Raw genomic sequence first — 17121 nt, forward strand, 5'->3', positions numbered from 1 at the left:
CAGTGCTGCCCATGGGGACAGGCAGCTCTGACCCAGCTCTCCTGTGCCCACAGGAACTGCTCCCATGACAAGGTGGTGTCGATGCTGCAGGGCAGTGGGGCAATGCCCACCTTGGTGGTGGAAGAGGGGATTGTCAACGTCTCCAATGGTAAGAGTGGGGAGAAGGGTCTGAAATGGCACAAAGCCCATACCAGGTCCTGAACTCCTGGTGTAGAAGGGCTTTGCTGAGCACTTTCATGGGCTCAGCAGGTTTAAGGTGCTGCCTAGATGGATGCTTCTCTTCCCAGGGCATATTGCCACTTGCTTTCTGGGATCAGGCTGGATCTCAGGCTTGGCTGCACTCCAGGAGGGCTCATCCTGCTGTGTGATTGTCCTTGGTGTCCCTTGCCGATGTCCTTTCCGTGCAGTCTGTGCCACGTATTGGCCGCAGTAACCCAACCCTGTGCATCCATGGGGGCTGCACAATCCCATGGCTGGGCTGGGCTGTGCTGTGCAGGATAATGATCCTGCTGCTGGGATCAATAATTTACCTCACTGCTGCTGAGGAGTCAGCAGGAGCTGAGGGTGTCTGGGGCACTGGGGTGGTGTCAGCAGGACCCCAGCCCAGGCACAGCATGGGCACTGCTGTGGTTCCAAAGCTGTGGGGAGGCAGGAGGGCCAGTGTGTTATTGGGGTGCTGCTTCACAATGCAGAGTCCCAGGAATAAGGGACTGGCTCTTCCCTCTGGAGCAGCAATGGACTGCCCTTAGTCCCACATTAGGAGCCCTGACCTGCCAGCACATTTACATGTGTGCTAGAAACTAAACCCAGCAGCTCACTGCTTCATATAACCACAGAATCCCAGAATGATTCAGATTGAAAGGGACCTTAAAGATGATCTTATTCCACCCTACTGCCATGGGCAGGGACACGTTCCACTAGACCTGCTTGCTCCAATCCCCATCCAACCAGACCTGCATCAGAGTACAGAACTGATGGTACTCAAACCACTCCACTGGCCTCAAAAGAACCCAAGAAAAGATGGACTGTTTTTTTTGCAGACTCTGACTCTGCTGAGTCCCCGAGCAGCTCCTCCTCCCTCACCTCCCTGCAGTGGGTTGCAGAGATTCTCCCCTCTAGCATCAAGATTCAAGGAAGGACCTTCACGCAGCAGCTGGAGCACCTGCTGACCCCACCTGAGCGTTACACCATCTGCAAGGCGCTGGAAGGCTTCTTCCAACATCGGTAACTCCATGGCAGCTCCACTCCTCCCAGGCTGGTGCCTGGCCAGAGTCGGTGTCCAGCACAGGCAGACCTGGGCTGGGAGGATGTCACACAGAGCTCTGCTCTCCCTGTGCTCTCCATGTGCCCCAGCTGGGTGTTCCCCTGTGTGTATCCACAGGGCATGAGCCCAACTCTGCCTCTGAGGGCAAGGCAGACCCTTCAGTTTTCCAGGTTCATTTGGTCACCCCTTATCCCTTGATCACCCCAATGTATGTTCTCTTGCTGTCCAGCTGTCCATGACAGCCACAGATCCTGTTCCACCTCTTTAAGTAAATCTCTCCATGTTCCATCCTTGTCTTCTCACACTTCTCAGCATCTCAGCTGCAACATTCCCTTGGTGGCAGCACAGGAATGGCTGTGGCTGACAGAGCCCTTGTTCTGCCATGGAGCAAATCCCCCCATCCTGCTGCAGGGATCCAAACTGATCCCCTGGCACACTCCAAATTTCAATAGTGGCCTCATTTCCTGCCCTTGCTTGGTCTTCCAGCAGTGTTTTACTGAGGCCTGCCATGGCATCATGGAATGATTTGTCTTGGAAGGGATCTTAAAAATCCTCCAGTGCCACCCCTGCCATGAGCAGGGACACCTCCCACCAGCCCAGGTTGCTCCAAGCCCTGTCCAGTCTCTCCTTGGACACTTCCAGGGATGGAGCAGCCACAGCTTCTCTGGGCAACCTGTGCCAGGGCCTGCCCACCCTCCCAGGGGAATTTCTTCCTGTTGCAGACTGTTCTGTCCTCCTTACTGGGTCAGGCTGCTCAGCCCTGCTATTCCCAACAGCCCTTTCCCCATCTCTACACACCACAGAGCCAAAATGAGATGGAAACCTTTGGCCCCTGGAGTCTGCCAGCACAGCCACCCTCCCCAGTGCACTTCTCCCTCAAACTGCTTACCTGCTGCTGGCTAAAATTCAGGTCTTTCCAGAGTTTTCCTGTTTTCTGGTGCTCCCTCACCATTCTTATTCAGAGAATCATGGAATCGTTTCAGTTGGAAAAGCCCTGCGAGACCATCAAGTGTTCCCCCAGCACTGCCAAGGCCACCACTGCCCATGTCCCCAAGTGCCATATCCACACAGCTTCTGGTCCCTGCCCCTGTGCTGTGGAGCGCTGGGTTCCTGCCAGGCCTCCAGGCAGTGCTGGCAGCCGAGGTGCCAGAGGAGGCAGGCTGGGAAGCAGCACCTTGGGGGGCTGTGCTGGAGGGATGCGCTCCCTGCCCAGCCCTCTCTTTCCCATTCTGCAGGAACATTGACACTCTCATTGTGGACGTGTACCCGGTGCTGGACACGCCAGCCAAGCAAGTCATCTGGCAGTTTATCTACCAGCTGCTGACGTACGAGGAGCAGGAGCACTGCCAGCAAAAGATTGACAGGTTTCGTGGGTACAAGTCCTTGGCAGGTGAGAGGAGAGTCCCTGTGCTCCGAGACAGACATGCCCTGACCCCCATGGCCCTGGGACTGTGGTGTGTGGCACTGGGAGCCATGTAGTGTTGGACTGAAACTCTGCATTGAGAGGAGGGACGACTGGCACCTGAGAGGGTGTCTCCAGGGCAAAGGCTTTTGGAAGCTGCTCGGGTCATTGAAGGTGAGGAAGTCCAGGAATGGAATATCTGGTTTAAGGGCAGTGTTTAGGTCAGAGAGGTCAAGTCAGTGGTGGCACAGTGTCCCTCGGGGTGTTCCCAGCAGTCACACAGGCAGCCATGGGTGGAGGAGTGGGGAATGTGGTGCTGCTCTCCCAAAAGGACATGGAGGGCAGTTGGTTATCCCTCTTCTGCCTGGTCCTCCTGTCCCCTCACCATCACCTGGTTCTGTGGCAGCACAAACCCAGCAATGGTTTGTTTGCTGAGGGCAGATTCGAAGTGAAATGTCTTAATCTGTGCATTTGGGCTCTTAATTGCTCCAAATTCTTCTATTCTCAGCTATTTACATTGATGTGTTTATTTCAGACTCAGTGAAGGTAAAAGGTGTTGCTTGAAGAGAGACTTTTGGAGGAACACAGTTATTTTAGCAGCAAACAGAAACAGCTCCAAGTCCTGGTGCAAATCCTTCTTGGTGTCCATGGAATCCTGTGCTCCCTGCACACTTGATTTGCACTCTCAGATGCCACTGCTTTGTGTGTGCAGAATCATGGCCCAGCCTACCTGCTGGGCTGTAGATTCCCAAGAATTTATACTCTATAATTAGTGTATAAATGAAGAAGTTTGCAGGTGTATTTCAGGAATACGGAGCAGATATCCATGGCCAGGGGAGGAGGGAAACATGGGAGTAAGTCTTTCTGTCCTAGGCTGTTTCAGGCTGTTGTTCCCAGTTCCAGACTGGTCCCTGCCTCCTCTCAGTTTCTCAAGTGAATGGAGCAGTCTCTGACCATGAGAAGTTTTGTTTTTTCTGATCCATTTTGTGTGTCTGTGCCTGGAAGTGCAATGCCAGAGATCTCTGAATTTGGGCTGGTCCTTCAGCTGGGCTCCCACTCCAGTGATCCCTGTTGTCTGTGCCAGGATGTCCCAGTGTGGCTCTGTTCGGTGCCTCAGAGATGCTCTGGTACCTCCATCCAAGCCCGAGCTGCCACATTGAACTGCACATGGACAAAGCATGGACAGTGTGGTTCTTCCAGGCAGCATTCCAGTTCTGGCCCCACTTCTCTCTTGTCCCATGATGGGAGGAAGGAGTTTGCTGGGACCAGCTGGAGTTTCATGTGCCCTGTGAGCTGGTCAATGCTGGCATCCTGTCCTGCTGGAAAAAGTGGTTGGATGTCCCATCTCTGGGCATCCATTGCTGTTTTGTGCTGGCAGGAGCGTCTGGAACCTGCTCAGCATCCTGGGGACGGTGGAGGGAGTGGCTGCCAGGGGGATGGCAGCCCCCAGTGTGATGCCCTGGGGGAGCCCTGTGCTGTGGGGAGGAGGGACAGGGGAGCTGTGGGGTCTGGCTGTGCCTTACCAAGGTGTTTGTGCTGCAGCCGAGGCCGAGGCCGAGGATCGGTACCGCAGCTCTGTCCGAGGGGCCTCCCTGTGCCGGGGCAGCCTCCGAACCCCCCGCCCCGAGGAAGGGGGGGCAGCAGGTGGGTGATGGGGGGCTGGGCAGAGGGGCCTGGGATGTGGGGGCTGTGCCTACACTGTCCTTCTGCTCTGCCCCAAGCCAAAATCCTGAACTATTCCTAAGCATGAAAGGCAGGAAAAGATGAAGGAAAGGATTGAGGTCAGAGTAGAGACAGCACTGAGGCTTTGCCTGGAAATCTGTATTTTCAGAAACAGAATCATGGAATCACAGAATCATTAAGGTTGGAAAAGACCTCCAAGATCATCAAGTCAAGCCTTTGACTGATCCCCACCATGTCAATTAGACCAGAGCACTAAATGGCATGTCCAGTCATTTCTTGAACACCTCCAGGGACAGTGATCCCACAAAAAAATAGCCAATTAAATAAGATGCCACTTATGAGATCTGAGGCTGAACATTGTTTCCAATCCCTTCCATTGCTCGGATGTGAGCTGGTCCTTCTGATCTGAGCCCTCCCTTCTGGGGGACACAGTTTATAGCTTCCCTGTGAACATTCTCAGAGTCCATCAAATTCACAGGGAAAACAGCATTTGTGAAATATGTGTGAGGAATAAGATCATGGTTCAGGCCCACTTTGAGACTCTTTATGAACCACATTCATGGCACAAACCCTCCCTCCCTCCAGAGGACATGGCATCCTGCCTATTCCCCATCACCCTTGGCTGATGGCAAAGGGCCCTTGATCTGTGCTTATGACTTCTGACCACGACCACTCCACCACGACCTCCCCATGACCTCCCCAGCAGGACCTCCCAGCCATGTGGTGTCCCTCAGCTGTCAGGGGGGTCTGAGACATTTCCCAGGGGAAGATCCTCTAACCTGCCTCCAAGGAGCATTTCTGGCCAGGATTAGAGCACAGAGAGCGTCTGACAGCTGTGTGTGCTGGAGGGAAGCTGCTTGGCTGGCCAGATGCTCACCAGCTGTGGGGAGCAGTCCTGTCCTCAGCTGCCCCGAGGGAACAGCAGAGCAGCTGGAACTGTCTTGCTGACCTTGTGCCCACCCACACCGGTCCCTTGGGACTCCCAGACCAGGCAACTGGGGCAGGAGGTCACTCCAGGTCCTACCCAGCAGGAGAGAGGGGGCCTTTAATGGGTCAGGGCCATTGGAACTGGGGGGACAGGCAGAGGAGTGACTGTTTTGTCTCTTCTTTTCCCAGGCAGTGACACCGTGGAGGTCCCAGTTCGTCTGATCCCTGGAGAGAGACAGGCTGGTGATGGCACATCCCTCCCAGAGACACCCAACCCCAAAATGGTGTGACGGGGCAGGGGGACACTGGGAAGAGCTTTGCTGTGTGTGGGACCATTGCATCCACAGGGAGGGTCAATAGTTTGATTCCTTTGCTGTTGACACAGGAAAGCAGGAAAAAGGAATGGGGAAGGATGTGTCTGTAGGTAAATACCTACTGGTGGCTGGCAGTGTCCCTGCCTTGGAGCTCATCTCTGAGGTCACCTCCCTAGGCAATTAGTCACCTTTAATGAGGCTGGTGTATGCCTTATTAAGAGACAGTTAATGAAGTAACAGTGAGAGTGTTCAGAAAAGCCAGAGTAGCCTGGGCTGGGGTGAAACTCCCCTTTAAAGAGTAAGAGACAGTGACTGCTGGGTCCGTGGTGTCTGTCCTGTCCTCAGGACTTGGCAGGTCTCTGGGGGTCCACACCCCCGTCTCGGTTCAGCCATGGCAGCAGCTCTCTACCCTTTTCCCAGATGTCAGCTGTCTATGCAGAGCTGGAAAACCGCCTGATTGGCAGCTTTGCTGGCAAGGTGGGAAATGCTGCCCTGCACAGGACATCGCCCCCGGCGCCAGAGCTGGCACACACCGCAGGTACCGCTGGCTACTGGGCTAATCTGGGAGGGCTCTGGCCGTGTGGGTGGTGCTGTCAGACACGTGGAGGAGAAGACAACTCCTGGCACCTCTTTGTGCCATTTTATAATGGAGCAGTGACGGTGCCACTCGTGAGCCCAGTGATGGCTCCTGCAGAGCTGCAGCTGCAGGAGGGCAGCGGAGCGTGCCGGGAGGTGAATCCTGTGGGATTCCAGAGTCCTGCTGTGCCGTGCAGGGCACTGCTCAGGGGATGTCTCCCTCTCACTCTCCTCTCCCTGGTTACCCCACGGCACACTCGATGTGGTGCAGGGCACTGCTCAGGGACATCCCCATCTCCCTCTCCCCTCCCTCTCCTCTCCCCGGTTACCCCACGGCACACTCGGTTGGTTGCAGGGGTGGTCGTGCCCGGTGGCTGGGGCTGCAGGACCGCCGTGCCGCAGCCTGGGCACTGCTCTGTCCCGCAGGTGCTCGCAAGCCTGGCATGGGGCTGGCGTGGCCGGGCGAGCCGCTGGGCTCCCAGCAGTGCTACTACCGCCTGCACAGCAGCGTGGCCTCGCCGTGCAGCACCGAGTCCAACCCCTACGTCAGCCTCGACAGCAGCCCGGCCCCGTCGCCCAAGCACCGGCACTACTCGCTCAGCCCTCTGTCGCGACGGAAGAAGCTCTTCACCTTCTCCAGGCCGCCCCGCAGCCGCGACACCGATCGGTTCCTGGATGCCCTCAGCGAGCAGTTGGGACACAGGGTCACCATCGTGGATGATTTCCTCACTCCTGAGAATGACTATGAGGAGGTGAGTGTGGCACGGGGTCCCTCCGTGCATGGTCTTGGATGCCCTGATTGTAGAAGCGTCCACGTGCAGCTTCTGGGAACACGTCCTGGGGCTCTGTGGGTGGCAGAGGAGGGTTGGCAGGATGGAGGATGAGGTGCCACCTTCAGCCTCTCCTCTGTCCCTCCCCCAGATGAGTTTCCAGGATGACCAGGGCAGCTATGTCACCAACGACGCCAGCAGCAGCGAGTACATCAGCAGCAGCGACGAGGGCAGCTCCCTGACCTACTCCACGCTCTCGGACCACATCCCGCCGCCGCCGCTCAGCCCCCCGCCGCCCCCGCCTCCCCTGCAGTTCCACGACGCCCAGACCGTGCCCACCAAGGCAGAGGCCGCGAAGGCCAGCACGTCACCTGCCCCCAAATCCCTCGTGGGCCACCTGCACCCCATCCCGCCGCCGCCACCGCCGCCGCCGCCGCCGCCCGTGCCCTGCGCGCCGCCGCTGCACCGGGGGCTGCTGCACCGCCGCAGCGAGTCCAACCACATGAGCGTCAAGAGGCTGCGCTGGGAGCAGGTGGAGAACTCGGAAGGGACCATCTGGGGGCAGGTATGGCCCGGGAGCAGGCGGGGCCAGGGGTCCCAGCCCCACTCGGGGAGCAGTTCCCTGTGCCGAGGCTGTGCAGCTCTTCTTTTCATCCTTTTGTTTGGTCCAAACTGGCGGGATGGGGAGAGGCCCTGGAAAGCCTCTGCGATGCTTGGATTTGGGTCCAGTGTCCTGTGGGGCACTTGCTTCCCTGCCCTCGGGGGGCTGACAGTCAGGAGCTCCCTTCCCATGGGTTCTGCAGCTGTGGGAGGTTTTATCAGTGGGAAACAATAAAGATACCTGGAGCAGCGTGATGGGAGAACACTGGAGGGGGAAAGCAGAGATGGGGGGTGAGATGAGACATGGCAGTCCTTTGGCACCATGGACTTGGAGTGGTGCAGAAGCCTGGAGATGGATTCAATCCCTGTAGGGAGAAGTGGCCTCTCTGGGCTTTAACTCCCAGCCTGTGTCTCTGCTGATACTCAGGACATGCTGTATTTCCCACGCCCTGAGCAGTGCAAGGGGAGCTGTTGGATCATCTTCCAGTCCCACAGGCACTTGAAATCTTGAAGGTCCCTCTCCCTGGCACTCCAGAAAGATGCTTTCCTGTTTGTTTTTTTTTTTTGTAAGCAAAAAATTCCTAAAGTTTCTGGAATTCCCTTTTTATCCTTCAGTAAAGGAATTGTGCCCAAACACCCAGTGAGGGCAGAGATGCTCTGTAGGATTTCACTGTGTCAGGAGCTGAGTCAATCTGCATGGCAGTGGCCAATTCTCCAGTCACAGGACAGTGTCCTGGTTTCGTTTGGGGACACAGAGGTAGTGTGGAGGACAGGGAATGTGCCCAGCACAGGCAGGCACTGTTGGGCTGTGCCCTGTGCCAGCACAGCTCCTGACTCTTCCTCTTCCTGCAGCTTGGGGAAGACTCAGATTATGACAAGCTGAGTGATATGGTCAAATATCTCGACCTGGAGCTGCACTTTGGGACACAGAAGCCCACAAGTAAGTACCTGAGCCCCAAACTTGGTCCTGGTACCAGCCAGAGACTGGGGACCTGGGGAGAGGTGGGAAGAACTGGAAGGAAATGGGCCTCGATGCACATCAAGACAACGCCTGGTCCATGACATCACACATGGCATGAATTTGTTCATACTCAGGATTTTGTGGCTGGTGATCATTAAGGTGGAGATGGTTTCACTGTCTCTCTTAATTGTCTTTGCTGCCGTGATCTGTTTTCTCTCCACATTTCATTGGGCAGTGAAACTCGGCTGGAGGGTTTCACCAATTGTAGCTCTGGTGCTTGAGAACTCTGAAAATGCTGAAAAAGCCATGGAAACATTCCTGTGTCCATAGAAATCATCACAAACAGCACTTTTCACATACATAATATGTTGATTTCCCCCAAGAGCTCCGATGGGGTCTGGAGCTCCCCATGGCCCTTGAACTGGGGTCTCCTGCAGCCCCACCAGCTGGGATGTCCCACTCACTGGAGTTTTTGGGAGCCCCAAACCCAGAGAGGGGGTCCAGGCTGGAGGTGCAGAGTGGTGGTGGTCAGGGGAAAATGCCAGTGGGATGTCTGAGCCCTCCTGCAAGGGACCTGGTGCCCAGCTGGCAGTGGAGGTGGGAGGAAATGGGATTCTTCTCAGGGAACACCTTTTTTGGAATGTTTCTGGGCAGTCTGGGATTTTCTGTGTGTTTCATCTCTCGTTTTACCTTTTTCAGCTCCAACTGAGTCCTCCACTGGGGAGATCTTTGAATCACAGAATTCAAGGATTCCAGAGCCACTGCTGTGTTCAAAGCATCAGTTCTCCTCTCTTTCATTGATGGTTTCACTGTTTTCAGGATACTTTTATTCCCATTGGAGCTGGCTGAGCCTGTCCTTACCCATGATTAAATCTTTCAGTTTCTCTTCCAGAGCCAACTCTCTTGCCTGAAAACTTTAAAAAGAAAGACGTGGTTGAAATTTTGTCCCACAAAAAGGCCTACAACACATGTAAGTAAACTCCATGGGGAAGGTACCCCCAAAGCAGGCCAGGTGGGACCAGGGATGTAGAGAACTGGAAAGGTAAAGGGAAGGAGGCTACATGAGCACAGTCCCACGAGCACAATTCTATGGGAATGGTCCCATGAGCACATCTTGGCTGGGATGGACATTCCCTGCAGCTCAGAGCCCCTCCAAACTGGGTTCAGTCCCATTAAGGGGAAGAAGGCAACTTTATGGGAAAGGATGGAGATGAGATGTGACTCATTGGCCTGGGAAGGGAGAAGGGCAGACCCTGCATGGCCCTGTTGGATGAAGTGGGTCAGTGAAGGGACAGTGCTGCTTCTCCAGGATGTGCTTCTGGTAGGAAGAAGGGTGGAAGTGCTTGGTGGGACCTGCAAGACCCTGATCCCCGGATCCCCTGGCTGCAGGGAATGTGGGAGTGGGGGTTGTTTCCAGAGCAGCCCACCCTGATGTGTAGCTGATGTATATGACATACTGCAGTGCCCTGGGTGGGTCTGCAGGACCAGAGTGACTCTTGGGGACCCCATGCAGCCTCTTCAGGGCTGTGAGGAGCTCGAAGCCCTTCCTCTCCCACTGGGCACATGGAGAAGGCCACCACTCTCACAGGGTGGGGAGACTGAGCTTCACCTCATGGCCCCGTCCTGCCAGGCACTCTGTCCCCTGCACAGCCAGCCTGGGACAGGGGTCCTGCCCTCCTCCCCTCCCAAGTGACGTGCCTCCCTTGCCCCCAGCCATCCTGATAGCCCACCTCAAGCTGTCCCACATCGAGCTGCGCCAGATCCTCATGACGATGGAGACGGACCGCCTGGAGCCGTCCCACATCAAGCAGCTGCTGCTCTACGCCCCGGACGGGGAGGAGGTGCAGCGTTTCCAGAGCTACAAGGAGAACCCTGGCAAGCTGAGCGAGCCCGACCAGTTTGTGCTGCAGGTATGGCGGGCAGGGATGTGCTCCAGGGGCATGGGGGCTACATGTGCCATGCCCCCTGTCAGCAGCACACTGGCATGGGCTGGGAGGAGTGATGGCACTGCCACTGAGGGCGAGAGGTGCTCAGGGTGATGCCCCAGGGGTCTGGCAGCTGGTTTAGAGCTGAAGAGTTACCACCATCTGAAGTACTTTCTATTGACAAAGTCACTTGTGGATGTTGGTGTAAAACCCCCCATCCTGTGGCAGCAAACCGGCCCAGCTGCTCAATGTGTCCCCTGTGCTGAGCAGTGCAGGACAGCATGCCAGGAAAAGCACTGAACAGGAGGGACTGTGGCTGATGGGGACAGTCCCTTTCTGCTCCTTCTGCTCCCAGATGCTGTCAGTACCTGAGTACAAGATCCGCCTGCGCAGCCTGCACTTTAAGACCACTCTGCAGGAGAAGACAGAGGAGATCAAAGCCAGCTATGAGTGCATCTGCAAGGCCTCTCTAGAGCTGAAAAGCAGCAAGAAGCTGGCTAAGATCCTGGAGGTGAGATGTTGGAGATTTTGGGGTCCGGGGATGGGCTGTGCCTGGCAGAGAGAGAACAAATCCCACTGCAGCTCCTCCTTGACCCTCCTGAGATGAGCTGCCCCAAATTACTGTCATTCTGTAATTCATTTAGTTTTGCCTTTAAAAAAAGCAGGTGGGATAAACGAGGTCACCATATGACCAAACGCATTTCCAGATGAGAGATGAACCTCCTTAGTGGCTCCTGGCCACTAACCCCCCAGTAATTCCTTAAATCCTTGGGGGGCAATGACTGTCTGCACATTAATGGGTGGTGAACAGAAATTCAGAGTCCCAGGAGCTGGGAAATGGGATGATATGAGTGCAGGAGGTCAGCAGCCCCTCATCATTGCCTTTGCAGTTCGTGTTGGCAATGGGAAACTACCTGAACAATGGGCAGCCCAAGACCAGCAAAACAACAGGCTTTAAAATCAACTTCCTCACCGAGGTAAGGCAAGTCAGGCTCGTTATGGGCAGGGGACAGTGACACTGGGAGCTCTGAGTGCCCAGTTCAGCAGAGCTGTCCTTCTGAAACATTCCTGGGTGCAGCAGCTGCCAGAGAGGGGACTGGGGATGGGACTGGCTTCAGAGAGACCCTTAGGGGGGTCTGGTGCTTCAGTGTATTGGGGAATCTCACCTGCCTCAGGCAGGTCAGAACTCACAGCTCTGGGGTGGGAAGAGTAGATTTTCATTCCATGTGGATTCGTAGTGGGAATCCTGAGGGATGGGGGGCAGCCCTGCCCTGTGGGATGGAGCATCTCCACACCACTGATGTGGGTGTGCATGCTGTGTAAACATTAAATGTGCCATTTAACCATTAACCACATGGCATGGCCTGGCACTGCCATGCACGTGAGCGTGGGGTGAGCTGGGCAGCTCCGAGGCAGCAACACAGGGGTGTGTGGGGAGACCCACCCCCTCTGTGGGGGCATCTCCTCACTGGTTCTGCTTTGCTGCAGCTGAACACGACTAAGACTGTTGATGGGAAATCCACCTTCCTGCACATTCTTGCCAAATCCCTTAGCCAACACTTCCCAGAGCTCCTGGGCTTTGCCAAGGATCTTCCGACAGTGCCGCTCGCTGCCAAAGGTAAAGGAAGAGAAGTGTCTGCAATCCCTGGGTCTCCTTGCCTGCCTTCTGGTTGGGTCTGGGGTCAGCCACGAGCTGCACAGCGTTGGCACGAACAAGATGGGAGCCAAAACACGTGCAGAATAGTCCTGAGTGAAAAGACAGGTTAGGAAGGGATGAGCTTAGTGCCAGGGGAGGTGCCACCCGTGCACACTGCCACACTTGGCAGTACCTAGGCAAGGCTCTGTCCTCTGATCTGAACTTCCCTTCTGACTGGAAAACGTGATTCCCAAGTTCAGAGGTACCTCATAAGTGCAAATGAGGCACAGGAGATGGAAATGCCAGGAGCTGTTCTGCTCCACCCAGACACTGCTTCCTCCATCCCGATGTGCAGCACCTGGCACGGGTGCCAGTGTTACTGTTCCTGCAGTGGGCCCTGGAACAGAGGGTACAGCACCCTCGGGGGGTTCACAGTCCAGTCACAGCTCTGTCACATTGACTAAGGGTTGCACAGCTCCGTTGGCTGCAACAGGAAACAGTCACACAGATCCTGCTCTCCACCCACTGGTGTTGGTGGAGGAAACAGAGCTGGGGAAGCATCTGCAGCACCAGGAGCAGCTGAGAGAGCTGGGGGAGGGCTCAGCCTGGATTAAAACAGGGTCAGGGGGAACCTTCTGGCTCTGCAATCCCTGCCAAGAGGGGGAGCTGGGGAGGGTCAGGCTCTGCTCCAGGGAACAGGGACAGGAGGAGAGGGAACAACCTCAGGCTGGGCCAGGGGAGGTTGGATTGAATATTAGGGAAAATTCCTTCACAGCAAGGGTTGTCCAGCCTTGGCACAGATTTCCCACTCCTGGTGGAGTCCCCATCCCTGGATGGACTTAAAAGCTGTGCAGATGTGGTGCTTGGGTACATGTGTTAGTGGTGGCCTGGGCAGTGCTGGGGGAAAGGTTGGACTGGATGATCTTTGAGCACTTTTCCAACCTAAATGATTCCATGATTCTGTGAATTTAAATGATGCTATGAATCTCTGCAAAGCATGAGCTGCATTCTCACTGTACACCATCCCTTGCTGTTAGTGAGCAATTCCCTTGGGAGTAAATTCAGTCCTGGTGCTGTGTATTTCCACTTGAGGAAGGTCTGTACATGCAACTTTCCCAGGGGCAGTTTGTATTTGGCCTAACTGTTAAATGGCACTTCTGTCACTGGAGGTCCCCAGCTGCCCAAACTCCTGCCACTGTATCCCCACTTGTCCTGCCATCCTGTGTCACCTCTGTCCCCTCCCAAGTACTTGTGTGTCCGTCACTGTCCTTGTGCTGCTTAGTCCTGTGTGTTCCTTTTCCTTGGATAGTCCAGGCTCTTTTTGATATTCTTGGCATGTCTTGCTCTGAGCACCAACAGCTGCTGGCAATGTGCTGATCCCATCAGGCCACTCTGGGTGTCCACCTTGCCTGGACAGCAGGGACAGGCTGTGCAGAGCCCTGCAGACAGACAGCCCGACCCCCTGACCGACGGCCCACGCTCACTGTGCTCACTCTGCCAGGGGAACCAACCCAGCCCACGTCTCCCAACACTGCTGACTCCTGTCTTCTCCTGCAGTGAACCAGAGGACACTGACAGCTGACCTGAAGGACCTGCACACCACAGTCAGTGACATCCAGATGGCCTGTCACAACATGCCAGCGACTGCGGAGGACAGATTCGCGATTGTCATGACCGTATCCTTCTGTAAGAGGGACAGGCCACCAGGGTGGCTTATTGCCCTCCACCAAAACCATTCCGGTGTCTTTGTGGCTCCTTGGGAAGGTGCTGGGCTGTGTCTGGCACCATCTCAGCACTTGTGGAAAATTCCCCTCACTCTCAGCCAGCAGGGATCCAGATTTCGTGGTACCCACAGGCTGAGCTGCCCCGGGGGCAGGGAATGTGCTGGGCTGTCTGTCCCTCAGATAAGCCCTGTCAGGGCCAGCTGGGCGTGCCAGGACCTCTGCACGTGCATGTGCAGCAGATCCGTGCTGACACTTGAGCTGGAGCTCTTATCAAGCCATTTGATAAGAGGTTGATAAGTGATTCTGACCCATTCCAGACCCAGGGAATGGCTGTTTGTCCTTAAGGCAATTCCCTCAGTCCTTCCTGGAGAGTGCCCAGCCTGCCATGCGCTCCCTGGATGACCTGCAGCACAAGGCCATGGAAGAGTTCAGCAAGGTGTTGTCCTTCTTCGGGGAAGACTCAAAAATGACAACTTCTGAAGCTTTCTTTGGCATTTTTGCAGAATTCATGAGCAAGTTTGAGGTGAGTTGAACCTGTCAAAGCCAGCCAGGGTTCCCCTGTGAAGTGTCAGTGAGGTGTTTTACTTGTGTGTGAGCAGTAGGAACAGATGGAGGGTTGTGAGCACTTGTACCCGAGTGTCTGCAAAGGGCAATTTTTCTAACACTGATAAAGTGCAATTTTTCTAACATACAAGTTGGCTGGCAGGGGTGGGAGGCTGAGGGAGGGCTGGTGGTCCAAGCACCAGCCCCAGGAAGGGTAACAGCAGTTCATAGAATCCCAGAATGGTTTGGATTGAAAGAGACCTTAAAGCCCATCCAATTTCTCCCCCTGCCATGGGCAGGGACACCTCCCACCAGCCCAGGTTGCTCCAAGCCCTGTCCAACCTGGCCTTGGTCACTTCTCCAGGGATGGGGCAGGCACAGCTTCTCTGGGCAAGCTGGGTACCCTGAAACCTGCTCCCTGCCCACAGCAGCTGCCCATGCCCCACACAGTCCCTCTCTCTCTCCCCACAGCGGGCTCTCAGTGACGTGCAGGTGGGCGAGAGCCAGCGCAGCCCCAGGATGACCTCTCCCCTCGCCTGGTGAGGGGCCTGCAGTGACCTGAGCTGCAACAATTCATTGCCAACAAAGTGCAATTTGCTCCTGTCGAGTTTGGTTGTAAATACGCTGCTGCCACCTGCTACCACCCAGCAGAGCCACGGACAGAGGGCATGGGGCAGGTGGACACTGAGAAGTCACTACAGGTGACAGTGGAGGACAGGAGGGTGAGGCACAGGGAACAAAGGTAAACACTTGACCACAGCTTTCTTAGCACCCTCCATTTCCAGTGGATTACTGAGACAAGGATTTCGGACCCATCATGTAAAACCCCACTCCCTTGAGTTTCCAGAAGGAGGGACCTTCCCCACATCCTCATGGCCCAAGCTTGGGGGGCTCTTCCCAGGCAGGACCACTCACCCTGCCTGCCCCTAGACCTGGGCTTACAGCCCAGCCACAGAGTCCTGGGAAGCCAGAGCAGGTCAGGCAGGGAACTGGGTGCTGGGGGTGGGGAGGAGGGATGCCACCAGCGCCTGCTCCACTGGGACCCTGAGGAACAATACTGCTGATCTCCTCTCTACTCCAATCTCATCTTCCCTGGATCAGAGCACCTGGGGCTGGAGCTCCACCTGAACAGACTGTAACAGTGGAGCAGAGATCACTGCAGGTGGCCTGGAGGCTTCAATCCCTGCCAGTGCCAGCCAGTGATAATGCAAAGCAATAGGACCTTGCTGACCCTTTCTAACATGTCCATGTGGTCCCAAATATGGATCTGGTCTAATCCTACCCACCTTCATCCCACCCATCAGCTTTGCTTAAAGCTGTGCCAGAGGCTGATGGATCTTGAAACCTTCTCAAGAGTTTAACACCATCAGTACAAGACTTATTGGAACTCGCCAGCAGCCAGAAATCCCTGAGCATTTTGGTGCCTCCTTGGAAAGCACAGAACCCCTGGTACCTAAAAATGAGTGGGAGTCCCGTGCAGCCCCAAGTGCCTCTCCAAGGCATGGCAGAGACAGCAGAAAACACATCCCCTGCCCTCCTCCAGTCACTTCCAGGCTGGAGTCCTGAGTCCCTTTACTGTTCATGGTGAATATCCCAGGGAACTCCAGAATTGTGCACGTCCATCTCTCACATCCATCTTTCACCAAGGTCTAATCGTCACTGAATCCCCGTGTGCTGTCCCCTGGGACAGAAGGGGAGCAGCATCCCATGGCCAGTGCATGCACCTGGGGGTGCCCCGAGAGCTTTGGGCAGCAGCCCCACAGTGCGTTGCTGTTGTGTGACATGACTCTGTGCAGAACGAGCCGTTGCCTTCCAAAGCTGTCCCGCTCGGACCTGCCACCCCTGGAAGTGTCCCAGCAAACCCAAGTGTAGGGAACCTCCTCCCACCCATTGCCAGAGCAAGGGCTCGTCCTGCAGCTCCGCTCAAGGACACCACCACCAACCGGTGCATTATTTAGGGGAGACCTTACGACCATCAGATCTCTGGGGTTTGGTGTTTTTTTAAACCCTGCTGTAGAAAGTGAAGTACATTTTCACAAGTTTATACAGCTTTAAGTGCCAGGTAGTGTGTAGCCTTGTGTTCCCAGAGGTCCATCCCTGCCCCTGCCCCAGTGGCAGTGACAAGGCCACACTCCCCCTGCTCCACTTTCCCTCTTGGATATTGCACACTGCGTTCCATTGATTTGTTTCTTTTTTTAAATGCATTCATTGTTTAAACCACCGGAGGTTCTTTTGAAAAACTGTCATCACAGAAAAAGCTGTACATAGATTTTGCTACATGTTGTAACTTTCTGAGATAGTTAGAACTCCAATCCCTTTGGTATTTTTATGTGAATATTTTCAAAGAACCAGAACTTCTGGTTATATGATTTGATAATGGGACTCTGTATATTCACAATTTAGTCTTTCCCCAATGCCTACGTGCTATTCCTAAAATAAAGCTACTGCCTTCTGCCTCCTGACTTTATAGGCCTCTGTCTTCTGTCCGAAATTACTTTGCCATGATGGTGCAAAGAGTTCTGCATCTGGCACTTCTGCACTGGCACCTGTTACTACTGGCCCTTGACACCTGCAGGAGAGAGGCACAGGGTCTCACCTGGCTGGGCTGGGGGTGGTGTGGGGAGAATTGCTGCCCAAAGGACCTGCCTGTGCCACGGCATCCAGGCTGGTGTGGTCAATACGAGCTGCAAATTCTTAAAATAGTATGGATTTTTTCCTCCAGCCTTCAGAAGAAAACATTTAGTGAGCATATGAGCAAGTCAATTGTTTCCCTTGGAAAAGGAATTCTTGGCTGAG

The 17121-nt window shown here is 55.1% G+C and overlaps 1 protein-coding gene across 1 annotated transcript in view; it reads left to right on the plus strand.

Annotated features, from left to right (window-relative positions):
- GRID2IP (Grid2 interacting protein) overlaps positions 1-16773 on the plus strand; it is a 34104-nt gene extending 17331 nt beyond the window's left edge. The window contains exons 6-22 of the mRNA XM_071571061.1: positions 54-148; positions 1041-1224; positions 2500-2654; positions 4209-4310; positions 5466-5560; positions 6011-6128; positions 6593-6918; positions 7088-7501; positions 8389-8476; positions 9390-9467; positions 10211-10407; positions 10778-10933; positions 11313-11399; positions 11911-12040; positions 13616-13734; positions 14141-14305; positions 14797-16773. Of these exons, the coding sequence (XP_071427162.1) occupies positions 54-148; positions 1041-1224; positions 2500-2654; positions 4209-4310; positions 5466-5560; positions 6011-6128; positions 6593-6918; positions 7088-7501; positions 8389-8476; positions 9390-9467; positions 10211-10407; positions 10778-10933; positions 11313-11399; positions 11911-12040; positions 13616-13734; positions 14141-14305; positions 14797-14868 (2581 nt within the window). The 3' untranslated portion in view covers positions 14869-16773. The remainder of the gene's footprint in view (positions 1-53; positions 149-1040; positions 1225-2499; positions 2655-4208; positions 4311-5465; positions 5561-6010; positions 6129-6592; positions 6919-7087; positions 7502-8388; positions 8477-9389; positions 9468-10210; positions 10408-10777; positions 10934-11312; positions 11400-11910; positions 12041-13615; positions 13735-14140; positions 14306-14796) is intronic.
- Positions 16774-17121: the final 348 nt, after the last annotated feature.

Source organism: Pithys albifrons, chromosome 16 (genome assembly GCF_047495875.1).
Source record: "Pithys albifrons albifrons isolate INPA30051 chromosome 16, PitAlb_v1, whole genome shotgun sequence".
Taxonomy (NCBI): Eukaryota; Metazoa; Chordata; class Aves; order Passeriformes; family Thamnophilidae; genus Pithys; species Pithys albifrons.